Source organism: Ornithorhynchus anatinus, chromosome 16, assembly GCF_004115215.2.
Source record: "Ornithorhynchus anatinus isolate Pmale09 chromosome 16, mOrnAna1.pri.v4, whole genome shotgun sequence".
In the NCBI taxonomy this organism is placed as follows: Eukaryota; Metazoa; Chordata; class Mammalia; order Monotremata; family Ornithorhynchidae; genus Ornithorhynchus; species Ornithorhynchus anatinus.
In genome coordinates this window covers 12,356,834-12,369,938 of record NC_041743.1, presented here as the reverse complement: position 1 = coordinate 12,369,938, position 13,105 = coordinate 12,356,834, and the positions used below count along the sequence as shown (strand labels likewise).

General features: G+C 42.9%; 1 protein-coding gene across 2 annotated transcripts in view; it reads right to left on the bottom strand.

The window, feature by feature from the left end:
- Window positions 1-13,105, bottom strand: part of HMCN1 (hemicentin 1) — a 293,317-nt gene that overhangs the window by 64,690 nt on the left and 215,522 nt on the right. For both annotated transcript variants that reach the window (XM_029080708.1, XM_029080710.1), the window contains exons 56-66: window positions 11,932-12,119; window positions 10,557-10,653; window positions 8,645-8,806; window positions 7,052-7,165; window positions 6,738-6,940; window positions 5,771-5,852; window positions 5,518-5,649; window positions 4,671-4,820; window positions 2,509-2,668; window positions 859-983; window positions 441-624 (exon numbers count right to left, since the gene is read on the bottom strand). In XM_029080708.1, the coding sequence (XP_028936541.1) occupies window positions 441-624; window positions 859-983; window positions 2,509-2,668; window positions 4,671-4,820; window positions 5,518-5,649; window positions 5,771-5,852; window positions 6,738-6,940; window positions 7,052-7,165; window positions 8,645-8,806; window positions 10,557-10,653; window positions 11,932-12,119 (1,597 nt within the window). The remainder of the gene's footprint in view (window positions 1-440; window positions 625-858; window positions 984-2,508; window positions 2,669-4,670; window positions 4,821-5,517; window positions 5,650-5,770; window positions 5,853-6,737; window positions 6,941-7,051; window positions 7,166-8,644; window positions 8,807-10,556; window positions 10,654-11,931; window positions 12,120-13,105) is intronic.

The window sequence follows — 13,105 nt, the reverse complement described above, 5'->3', positions numbered from 1 at the left end:
TGTTCAAGTATTGAGATCTAGAGATTTTTAGACAAATACGTGGCCTGGATTGAGTTGGGGGCCCAACTAGAGGTTCATTTCACCAGGGCCATCCAAAAGCGGTTAAAAACATATATTCTGTACTATAATAATGATATCATGAATTTGTAGAGAGCATCTTTTATTTTTCCAAAGCTCTGTTACATCCACTGTCTCATCCTCATAACATCTCTGTGGGGCAGAAAATATCTTCTGTGGGGAAGAAACTCAAGTATTAACAAAACAGAGGGGTTAAGTACTTGGCCCAAGGTCACCAGCAGAACTGGGGCTAGTCCTCTAAATCGCAGATGTCTATTCCTCAAGGCGTCCAAGCTATCTCTCTACTGTAAGCCCGGGAGAAAAAAAAATGAAAGCGCTTCACAGACATATTGGATTTCAAGAATCACGTTTCAAAAACCAACCTTAGAAACTTTCCATTGGGCAGCAATCTGATGTGAGACGAGACGGGAAGAGGAAGTCCATTCTTTAGCCAGTTGATCTGTGGGGGTGGAATTCCCGTGGCTGTGCACTCGATGTTTATTGAAGAGTCCAATAGAGCCATTATATCTCCAGCTTCTTCTTTATTACCAACAATAGCAGGTGCAACTACAAATTTGTGGTAACAGAAGAGGAGAAGCAAGATAAGGACTATTCAATATATGCCCCAATACAATTCCTCCTGCCCTCCGGGTTGTGAATCCCATTTGGGAACATTCTGAAATTACAATAAAAGAACCACCCAAGAATATCTGCTCCCAGGTTTTCACTTATAATATGGATCCTAAAGGTACTAAAAGTCAAAATAGACCAGAATGGAATGGGCCATATGTTAAAACTTACCGTAGACATTCAAGTTAAAAATCCGGTCTTCTTCTCCTGCAGGATTGGTAGCCACACAGGTGTATTTCCCCATATCAGATGTGAGAGCTCCAAAAATGTTTAAGGTGCTGCCATCTGATGTCACTCTTTGGAAAGATTAGAAATAGAATGAACACAAATGAGCTGACTTATGGGGTTCTGTGATATGGAAAACTCACTCCTGCTAAACTTACAAGCCAATACTACATGTTCTTTTCAGAAAAAACAAAACAACTCTCTATAAAATTATATTGTCCTATGTGATCCTGAGGGCCAAACTGTATTTCCTTACACATTTGAGACTCCTACTGGAGTCAGAGCCAATGAAGTCACTGTAATTCAACAGACATAAACCTTTCCTCCACCACTGCTGGGACTCCAGTAAAGTCTTGTTGTCAGTCTTGCATCGATTATGCCTTTAGTTTAAAGAATTTGCTGCCTTAAGTTTAAAGAATTTGCTACAGCAGTAGTTATGAGTCCAATTAAACAGCAGACATACAGGCTAGCCCTCCTCCAGGTACAGAGAAGTGGATCATTAAGGCATGTATTTGCTCAAGTATCCAAACGAAACTATTGTTTCACGTTGTCCATCAAAATATAATCGGAGGCAGAGGCAGAACACTAAGTAATATATTTAGTGTTCAAGAACAAGACTGTTTGAGCTTGCTGAAGGAAGAGGTGGTGGTGGAATTGCCTGAGGAAAATAAACTTCTTCTACGTGGCATCTCTGTCCCCCCCAGATTTGTATTTCTGATTATTACTTTTCCATTTCAAAACATTTCTCCAAGGTGATGTGGAAGAAAGGTTGATTCCTAGGACACAAATCAACTCCTGAGGAGCTAATTATAAACAATGAGGAACTTGCAAAATGTGCGTAAAGCTTGGTAAGATTTAATTTACGAATTCTCCTGCAATAGTAATGGAACTCTGCACTTTTGGAGACAAGGATAATGAAGGAAAAAATGGCTAACTGACTTGTGGGTGGAATCTGAGTGACCCTCCGATGCCGGATCAAGTCCTCACTCCTAAGGAACATATTTAAATTAAGACAGAGACAGTGAACGAAAAATCTACAATACTGCTGTGAGTGGAGAATTTCTTTATCTAAATCTCTTGTAATTTATCTTCATTCTAGGAAAGAAACTTATTTTAAAGGCAATGGCTGGGAAATTTTACAAAGAAAAGTTGCTGTCATTCTCTATGGGATAGTTCAGCTGGTGGTCCAGGGAATTACTTGACCCAATTAGTGTTAAGTGAGCAAAATCAAAACCTGCCATTTTCCCAATGTCTAAGAGGAGAAATTTTTACAAAATGTCAGTCTGTGTGCCAATCTTTTATTTGGTGAAGCCCCATGACAGATGTTTTCTCTGAATACATATCCTTGACCCTTGACCCTTGACCCTTTCTCCACAACTTGATATCTGTCTGTTGCTGATTAGTACATTCCAAGCGCTTAGTACAGTGCTCTGCACATAGTAAGTTCTCAATAAATACTACTGAATGAATGTTTTGCCCCAAATAAGCACCTAAGGAATGTCATAAGAATAACAAAACAGAGGATCTTAAAGTGTAAAATTTCTTGTAAAATTGAGCTCTCCCTGTCCCTTGGAATAATGGCAGAGTGAAACATACCGGATCCTTTGTGCTTCACCATGGGTAACGGGCTTCCCGTCTTTAAGCCACTGAATAACAGGTGAAGGAGTTCCTTTGGCATCGCACACTAGTTGAATATTTTCTCCCAGATGGACACTGATCTCACTTGGTATTTCAGAGTCCACAATACTTGGTGGAACTTTGAAGAAAGAGTTAAGAATTCCATTACAAAAGACAAATAACACAATTGGAAAACGAAGAACGTACTGAATATTCAAACACACTGATTGGAACAGTACATTTCAGGTTGAACATTTAGTCAAATAAATATTGAAAATATTAGCTGTAAGAAAATTAGAGGAGAATTACAAAATAAGCTATTAACTCAGTTATATACTCAGTTCGCAAGTCAAAGGATATTTAGTATCAATACCATTTCACTGAGATAAGTGTATATATACACACACACACACACACACACACACACACAGAGGTTTAAGTAACAGTTTTACTTCATTGTATTCATTTGAATATCATTTTAAAGCCTCTTTTGCTGCTAAAAGTAGTTTCTTCTGCATTTGCTGATGTATTTTTCTTACCTGAGTGGCTTTTCTTTTACGTTCTATGGTTATGATACCTCATTGCACATTATTTCATAAGGTTCTGTCAACACCACAATCATCAATATGGTATTCATATAAAAACGTATACTCTTTGAAGGCTTCACTATAGCAGAACAATGTCCAATGGAACACTGGCCTGACAGATTCAATGCGAAAAAACCCTTCCAAGAACAATCATTTTTAATGAAAAAAGAATGAAAGCAAATTTACTTTCTCCTGAAAGTTTGGTTCAATCAGTGGTATTGAGTGCTTGATACATGCAGAGTACTGTACTAACGCGATTGTGTACAGTGTTACATGGCTGAAGCTGTAACGATGACACAAATATTGGCTCACAATTTCTCCCACACACGGCTCTAGGCTGGGAAACATTTCCCTGCACACTGATCCCTCTTAAAAGAGTGCAGCAACTGATTCTGCGTGCACCTCACTACCTCCTCCTTCCAAATGGAACCATGGTAGTGCTTCTGAGCAAACTCTGACTAAAGCATTACTGCATCGATGAAGATACAGTGATCCCACAGACCTGACTCAAAGAAAGCAGGTCCAACCAAAAAATAAAATAAAATAAAATTCTATACAGGTATCATATATACACCTGTGCATGTATATATGAGCATATGTATACATATGCGCATATATATAATACCCGTTTAGAACTTTATATATCTCTGTGTGTATGTGTGTGTGTGGGTGTATATATATTCAATATTGCATTATATATGTATCTCAAATGTAAAACTAGGTAAAAATTTCATTCAAATGTGAAAAATGGAATCCTCTTTATCTTTTACCCTCTTTCCTGCTGCCAAAAGAAGTCAGAATTTGACCTAAAGATATTATAGTATTTGTTAAGTGCAAAATGGGGGGGCAAGCCCTTGACTAAGTGCCGGCGTAGATACAAATTAGATGGAGTCCCTGTCCTACAGGGATTTCCCAGTCTAAGTAGGAGGCCATGATTCATCAATGCCTGTGGTCCTCCAGCGTGGCCAGCCAAGGATTATTTGGGGCTTCAAGCATGGCAGGCAGAGGAGATGATTTCACCATTTGGAAGAGTCTTCTGTAGGCTTTCTGGACCTTCAATAGTCAATCATTTAGTTAATCGTATTTACTGAGCACTTACTGTTTGTGCAGCACCGCACCAAGCGTAAGGGAGAGTACAATACAACAATAAACAGACACAGTCCCCACCCACAGTCAGTGTACAGTCTAGAAACGGCCTTTTCCACTCTAACAGACTGCTCTGATTGCAAGCTCTGACTGCTTGAGCATAAGGGGCTGGAGAGGTCTGAAGACCTGTTCTTGGATCACTATCGCGCTTGACTACATTTGGGTTGCTCATTTCTTGTGTCAGTTCAGTTGACCATTCAATGTTGAACTGCTCTTTGATTATTCAAGGTGAACATCCAGAGGAGCGGCAAAAATGTACAGGAAATATCCAACCTGAAAATCTCTTTGCAGGCCTAAAGCTACTTCTGAATCAATCTGTAGGGTCATTGTAATGCACACTCTCAAGATGTTTTGTGTTTCAATGACAGTGATCATGAAAGTGTAATTCTCTTCCCAGTGCCCACATACCTTGAATGGACAGAAGATAGTTTTTCTGAGCTTTTCCTTCTATGTTAGATGCCACACACGTATAGGTTCCCCCATCCGCATTCTGGGAACGGGCAATTTGCATCTTACTGCCTCCAGACAAAATATGAACTTCGAGAGAGTCGGAATTCTCTGCACAAAGAAAGAGAAAGAATATAGCTGATTGTCTAGGTCACCGACAGGAGAGATTTCTGCTTAGAGAACTATCGTTGGAAAATGGATATGTGGGTGTACCATAAAGAGGAGATATTTAAAAATTACATCTATGCTAGCATATTTTGGCAAGTAGTTAAAAAGCCAACGTCAATTTATCTAACTTTTGTGAACCAGAATGAATCAATTAAGGATGCATCTATATCAGGCCAAATTGTTCTAGACCTTGAAAGACAACATTCCATTTGGTATTTGACACTTTATCTTTTCAGGGCACTGATCAATCGACTGTCATATGACCCATGGCACACCAATGTTATAATTTCGGTTTTGCAAAGGAGGAAGTTGGAGTAAATACCAAAAAAGGTAGGGCTATATTAGGATTATAACAGCACATCAGTGGCAGACCCATGGATTGACTGAAATCCCGATTGCGCAGGGCTCTGCTTCCAGGGACAAATTCACAAGCCACTAAGTTCTCACAGCACCTTACCTATCTGTGCAGATCACACACACACACACACCCCACCTTTTACAATAAGGGAGACTTTGAGCTCATTAGAATGATAAAGGTCCCATGGGCAACCGAATGCTTACCCAACATCAAAGACGCACATCTCTTTCAAACAATGAAGTTCACTGGAACTTTGTCAAAGATCACAATTTGACTAGTTACCTATTGGCTTTCCATTCTTTAACCAGACAAGAGAGGGTGGAGGAATTCCAGTGGCATCACAAGCAAACGTCACGGGGTTACCAACCGTCTCAACCACCTCCTCTTCTTTAGGGCCTTCGATACTGGGTGGTACTGGGAAAAAACAACGGACAAACACAGCGAATACGATCGTCACATTCACGAACCAGATGGCAGGGGATTTTATCAGCGTGCATGCATTAAGTAGAAAGAGATGACTCCAGATCACGCTTACCATAAACGTTGAGATGGAAATTTTTATCATCTCGTCCTGCAATATTTACAGCTTTACATACGTATTGGCCAGTGTCAGACACCTATTTTGAAAAGAAAATAATTCTTATTTTACGTAATCCTTTCAGTAACTGTGCATCAAAGGCACCAAAACAGATTCCGGGACAGAGACCATATTCGCTATCACCTTGGCACCAAAATTATTTTTCATTTCCACATTCAATGTTGGCATTCTGGGGCGGGGATTTCATCACCTTCACAGATTTCCTATTCAGTAGTAAGAGTATTTGTTGTGGCCTCAGTTCTGTATGCATATACACTATGCACCCTGAAATACGCAAGTGATAAAAAACAAAAAACAGTACTTGGTCCTCCAGGGGCTCACAATCTAAAAATAAGGTGGGCAATGGTTTAGCCAAAGAAACAGAAAGGAAAATGAAATAATAAAAACAAAAAAACAACACGAGGCAATAAAAAAATACAGAGGCCAACAAATCCATTGGAAAAGGACCTCTTCAGGCTGCTGCCCACTCGGGTCATTGAGAATTCAATCACATTCTAGCTGTAAAATATATCTATAGCCTGATATCGGGAATCAACCGCAAGAGGGAAAGCACCCCAGGCAAAGATCCACCTTAACCAACCCATCAATGACAGGTATTGCAAGCAGCCTGGTCTAATAGAAATAGCACAGTACTGGGAGGCAGGAGATCTGGGTTTCTTATCTGGATTCGGCCACTTACCTGGCTGTGTGACTTTAAATTCGATGTGACTCAGGTTCCTCATGTGTTAAATGGGGATTAAATGTCAGTTTCCCTCTTCCTTAGACTATGAGGCCCATATGTGAGAGGGTCTGATCTGCTTATTTTGTATCTACACCAGCACTTAGCACGGTTCCTGGCACCTGGCCAGGTCTTAACAAAAACCACCATTCTCATTATTATTATTAGGTGGGGACACAGATGTACCTCAGCTCCCTTGATGTGAAGCAACTGCCCGCCACTTAAAATCTGAACATTTGCTGATTCGGTGATCTTGCGCCCGTTCTTATACCAGGAGATCACCGGAGGCGGGACCGCGTTCGACTCACACTCCAGCGACACTGGGGAGCCTTCTCTCACGTTCACCACTGACAGAGAATCACTGCCATGGTCTTTAATGCTCGGGGGAACTGGAGGAAAACAAGAGAGACTATTTTCACCGACTCGCTGAGATGGCAAAAAGGTCCCCAGTTTTCTGATAAACTCATTTTACAGGTTGTAGGAGGACAAGGAAGACAAACCGTAGACGGTCAGGAGAATCCTTTTCTTGCTTTCCCCAGCACGGTTGAAGGCTAGGCAAGTGTATTCCCCACCATCGGATACTTTGGCCCGGATAATCTGCAGAGTTCGACCGCCTGGACCAACGTAAAGAGAGAGACAGTGAGGGAAAATAACGATCTTCGGCTACTTGTGTTATCGTAATTGGCCATCTTAACCTCCAATGTCAACTACAGGATTTGAGAGGAAAACACGAGATTCTGTTCCTGGCTGCTCTCCTTTTCTGCCTGGTCTGTTAAGAACACAGGTCATGCCCTCCACACACAAACAGTATCATGGGACTGGGCTATGGGCAGGGGAGGAGATAGAAACTTCGGTTCCTTCTCACTACCCCCAATCTAACCCTTCTCGTGCCGGGAATGGACAAAGGCCACATTAAATTTCTTCCCTCTATAAAGGAGAGGTTGGGGGTGAGGACATTAGAGGGAGAGAGACAAGGTGAGGCTGCACACTTGAAACTCAGATCTGCCCCCAAGATACCGCCATGACAGTTCCACCACTGCGGTCCCCTCACATCCTCCCAGCCCAACTCGAACAGGCTAGGGGTTGGGTTGTCCAGACTGTGGGATTCCCCTCTGCCTCCCTTCCCCAAGTCCCAAAATACTCTCTCATCAGCTTGGAGGGGAGGTCTAGGATGGCAGGGAGGAAATGGGGGCGGGAACTGCTGTAGCTTCAAGGCCCAGGTCCCCGACAGGTCCTGACCCGCCTCTTCCCAGCACCCTCTGGTGCCTGATGGTCGGGACACTGCCGTGGGAGCCAAACAGCGAGAGGCGGAGTCGTGGGGGACCAGGTGGTCGTGCAGGAGGCCGCGGTGAAGCTGCTGAGGAACTGGCCAGGCTCTCCCGCTCCATGTTCTGGCTGGTTCCCCTCTCCCACCAGATAACACCGTGATCGCCCTCCCTCCTGAGCCATTCACTCTGGCTTCGAGTCAGGGGTTGTTGATTTAAAGCCCTCACCTTCACGTCACCAGTTTCTCCTCCCTCCTGACCTTAGTTTATGTTAGTCCCGCCTCCAGTTTGACAATGAAATATCAGTCAATGCTAATGGGCGATACTAACACTCACTGCTCCTCCATCCCTAGCTTGGGCGAACAGGCAGGCAGTCTTGGGTTTTGGCCAAGAACTGAGGTTTGGAGGTTGGAAGTTAGTAGAGCAAAAGTGGGAGGAGGGAAAGGAAGAAGAGGGAGAGGCTCGCAAAAAGGTCCAGTCTGGCCCCTGGCAGGAATTGAGCCAGTCCTGGTTGAGCCCTTTGCCGAACTGTCAAAGAGGGTAAGATGAAGGAAGGGGTGGCCCAATAAATAGAGCATGGGCCTGTGTGTCAGAGGAACTGGGTTCTAATTCCAGCTCTTCTAATCCCAGCTCTTCTAATCCCGGCTCCACCACTTGCCCGCTGGGTGAACCTGTCCAGGTCACTTGACTTCCCCGTGCCTCAGTTCCCTCAACTGTAAAATGGAGATTAAGACTGCGAACCCTATGTGGGGCATGGACTGTGTCCAACCTGATTAACTTGTATCTACCCCAGTGCTTAATACAGTGCAAATAACGGGATCGCCTTACCGGGCACAATGAGAGCATTGGTGTTCAAACTGATGGGCGCTCCATCCTTGAGCCAGCTGAGGTCAGGAGGCGGGAAACCAGTGGCTTCACAGGTCAGAGAGATGAAATTATTCACCACCACAGTCAGGTTTTCAGCATTCGGGCCGATGACATTCGGAGGAACTGAAAGGGTGACCACAGTTAGCCCTGCATCCTGGGTGGTCGGCGAGCGGCCCGGACTCATCCGTTTACTAAACTTCAACCCCACCGCCCTGTGCTGCCAAACCACCGAGTTGAAAGCATCACTTGTTTCCCATGAATTGGTCCTCTGCTTTCTCCAAGCATCTGAACCTCGTGTGGTGGAAGCCAATCCAGCTGTCAGCCTCCCACTTTGAATCTCCTAATGACTTTGCTCATTTTATCTGCTGCTTCTTTCCCGCGTGGAGGTTTGGCAAAGATGAATCCTCTTGATCGGAAAAGATTACGGGAATTGGAAAGACTAAGCAGGACTCACCCACAGCATATTCATAATAGAAAGCTGGCTCTGTTTACCGTTATGTTGTCAAAGAAGAAACGGAGTCAGAAAGCTTTCCTCCCTGCTCCCTCTGCAGCCACCTCACCGCCCACAGTGATGTTGCCAACACCTCAAGGACGTGCTTAAGAGACATTTATACTTTCAGGGCCTCTATCTTTGCTCAGTATACATTTTCAAGTATTTTCTAGAAGCAGCTTCCAGAGTAGAAAACAGAAAACCATTTAAAAGTTTCCCAATCTAAGACCCACTGGATTTTCCCATTTTCCCCCTTCAAAGCCCTTACTGAAGGCTCAGCTCCCCCAAAAGGCCGTCCCAGACTAAGCCCCCCTTTTCCTCAGCTCCCCCTCGCCCCGACTCACTCCCTTTCTTCTACCCCTTTCTGCCCGGCCCACAGTGCTCGTTTATATATGTACATACCTATAATTCTATTTACTTATATTAATGCCCGCTTACTTGTTCTGATGGGTATATATCTATAATTCTATTTACTTATTGATGGCTGTTTATTTGTTTCAATGGCTGTCTCCCTCTTTCTAGACTGTAAGCCCACTGTGGGCAGGGACTGTCTCTATTGCTGAATTGTCCTTAGTACAACTTAGTACAGTGCTCTGCACCTAGTAAGCGCTCAATAAATACAACTGAATGAATGAAAGGAATCATAAGCCCATGACTGCAATCTCAACCAATCTGTTTTCAAAAGTTTCATACACCACAGAAATCAAAATAATTTTCTTTTGCCCTGAGTATTTTTAGTAACTGATTTTGAAATTCAAATGATAAGTAAATCTTCTTTAACTGTTCCCATTCCCAGATGGTTGTTGGTAGCGATGTACACTAATCGTTGACCAGGTGGCCTGAAGAGTTACACCACCTGTTGGAATATTGGTCTTATTTCCAGAGAGTTGGGAGCCACCGGGAAATATCTGATTCAACTTGTAACGGAGAGAGAGAGTGCAATATGACCTCATGGATGCAGTTTTGCCACTTTCTGCTGTGCGTGTATCTATCTAGCCTGGATCAGAGTAAGCGCTTAACAGATCCCATAAAAAAAATACAGTTTTGCCATTTTGGAACCCACTGCACATGTTAAGTTTCAATTAAAGAGTCTTGAGATTTTGCTAGCTGGTAAAAGCCGAAAAGATGCAGAAATAACCGATGCCATCTGAACTCGGCCAAAAATAACTGTTATTTCCTTTTGATGTGATCTGGAGATCGGCTAGGTTATCGGTTCATTGGCTCCACCCAACTGAGGGGGCAAGGAAAGGAAAAGGGAACCGAAGCAGTACAAACATCGCAAATAACTGAGGTTAAAAAAACCAGAGAAGCCCACAAAACTTAGAGTTCCATTCTAATTTTTTAAGTATCAATAACTACAAGTTAAGCATTGAGGAATCTTACCATGAACATTTAGGTTGAAATACTTCTTGGCGGTCCCGGCTACGTTCGTAGCAATACAGCCGTACCTGCCGATATCTGTTATTTGAGAATTCAAGATCTAAGGAAAAGTGAAAAAAATCAGGAGAGATCATTTGTGCAGGAATGTAAATACGCACGCTGACATTCTTGTCTTCGGGACAGCACATGTATCTGTCGAGGCAGAATCGGAGAATAGAGGCTGGAAGGGCCTCCGATGGTCTCCCTCTTGGCAGTTAACTTTAAATCACCTAGACAAATGGCGCCGTGCCTTGATGACAGCCACAGAAAGGAGATCCAACAATTCCTTCCAGTCAGTGATACTGTTCTGTACCAGAGGGAAGTAGCTATTACTACTTCTCCTATTTCCATAGTCCTGGTTACTAAAGTTGCCGAGTATTAAGGCAGAAGGTATGTGTGATTATGATCTTATGCCAGCACGCCACATTTTCCAATGTGGTTGTTGAGTGACTCAAAATGGATTTGACCTTTAAGAATGCAAAACACAGTTACCTGGCTAAGTCACAGTCTCTCTTTTACCATCTCCACTCTTCTCTCTCTCTTTCATCTCTCACCTTCTCTTCTCCCCGTCTTCCTCTTCTGTGCTTTCTCTGAAACCCAGCAGCATCCTAGCCTAGCCAGTTAAAGCCTCAACTTTGAGTTCCCTCATGGCAGAGCTACGTAGAGACAAATCAATCCCAGTAAAGGTTTCGGCCGCTGCACTAACTGGCAAACCTGAATAAGCTTAGGTCCCAGGGAGGGAGACAGTGGCCAAGGGAATCAAGTCAAGTGGGGCGATGCTTAGATTAGAAGGTATCTCAGATGTTGACTGAAATGACCAATTATTTTCAAGAAGGAAAATCTCATTAGAGTTTTAGACAAATACAGCACACTCGTAAGCTTCTATGCTTCTTGCTGTCATATCTGAATATCTGTACTTGTCTTTCTTTTCCCCTCCCAGTAGTCAAATGCCTTGTGCAAAGTAGAAGTTCACTAAAGCTGTTGACAGACTGCCTGAGAAATCAAATCAACCTCGAAATAACTTTTAAGACATCTCAGTGGCTAGTGTAGTTAATTAGAAAATTGCCCTAAAACTATTTTACAGAACAGAATATATAGACTAATAGATCTGCTGCAACAACATGGCTTCTTTCCAACAGTTACCGCTCCATGGTAATGAGAAAACAAATGAAAAAGGGCTCTGGCTTTATTCTCAGTGTCCACCCACAGTCATCTATATTAATAATGGGGGAAATGATCAACTGCTGTCTACAGAATCCAATATCCACGCTGTATCCTTTCCACTTGGCTTTTGATAATGATTTTTAAAAAAAGATCTTCCAAATATTTTCTATGTTACCTGTAAAGTTCTGCCATTGGATAAAAACCTATGCTGTTCATCTTCTACTAAAAATTCTCCATCCTTTTGCCACGAATTGCTAGGTGCAGGGCTTCCGTTTGACATACACTGCATCAGTGCGGTTTTATTGACAAACACAGTGATCTCTTCGGGTATGTCACCATCAGCTCCCTTGATGGATGGTGGTACTGTCAAGGCAATGCCACATAGAATAAGAGAGAGAAACATATCGTGTTCCAAGTTACTGGTCTTTTAGTAATAGTAACAGCATTTATTAAACAGTATTTCCAGAGCACTGTACAGCGTGGCTTAGCGGAAAAAGCAAGTGCTTGGGAGTCAGAGGACGGGGCTCTAATCCCGGTTCTGCCGCTCGCCTGCTGTGTGACCTCGGGCAAGCCACTTAACTTCTCTGTGCCTCAGTTACCTCATCTGGAAAATGGGGATTAAGACTGTGAGCCCCACGTGGGTCAACCTGATTATCTTGTAACTACCCCAGCACTTACAACAGTGCTTGACACATAGTAAGCGCTTAACAAATACCATAATTATTATTATTATTGTTATTACTAAGCTCTGGAAAAGAGTACACAGGTGGGAATTACACATGGTCACTGTCCCTCGAGAATTTTTTTAGTGATATTTAGTAAGCGCTTTTGAGCCCAGTGAGTAAACAATAAAGGTAGGATGATGTTCTATGGAGAGCAGGGTGATCTAGCAGATGGAGCAAGGGGCTGGGAGTCAGAAACCCCAAGATCTAATCCTTAACCTGCCACCAGCCTACTGGGTGACCTTGGAAGTCCCTTAATCCCTCTGTGTCTCAGTTTCCTCAGCTGTAGAATTAGGAAAAGGTATTTCATTTTATCTCTCAGATTGCTAACCCTATGAGGGCTTGAGGAATCTCTTTTGTGTGACTGTCTTAAACCTACCCCAGCATTTAGCTCAGAGCTTTGGCACAAAGGAAGCACCAATAACTATCATAATTATTGCTGATCTAATGCCACTCCTTTCGAAAGCTATTTTCATCCATTTGCAGGTTATACCGCGACAGCCATCTGAGGTTTGTTTCCACATCTAAGTCACAGATGTTGGAAAGCTGCTTCACTTAGAACTTGTTGAAACTATTCATTCATTCATTCAATAGTATTTATTGAGCGCTTACTATGTGCAGAGCACT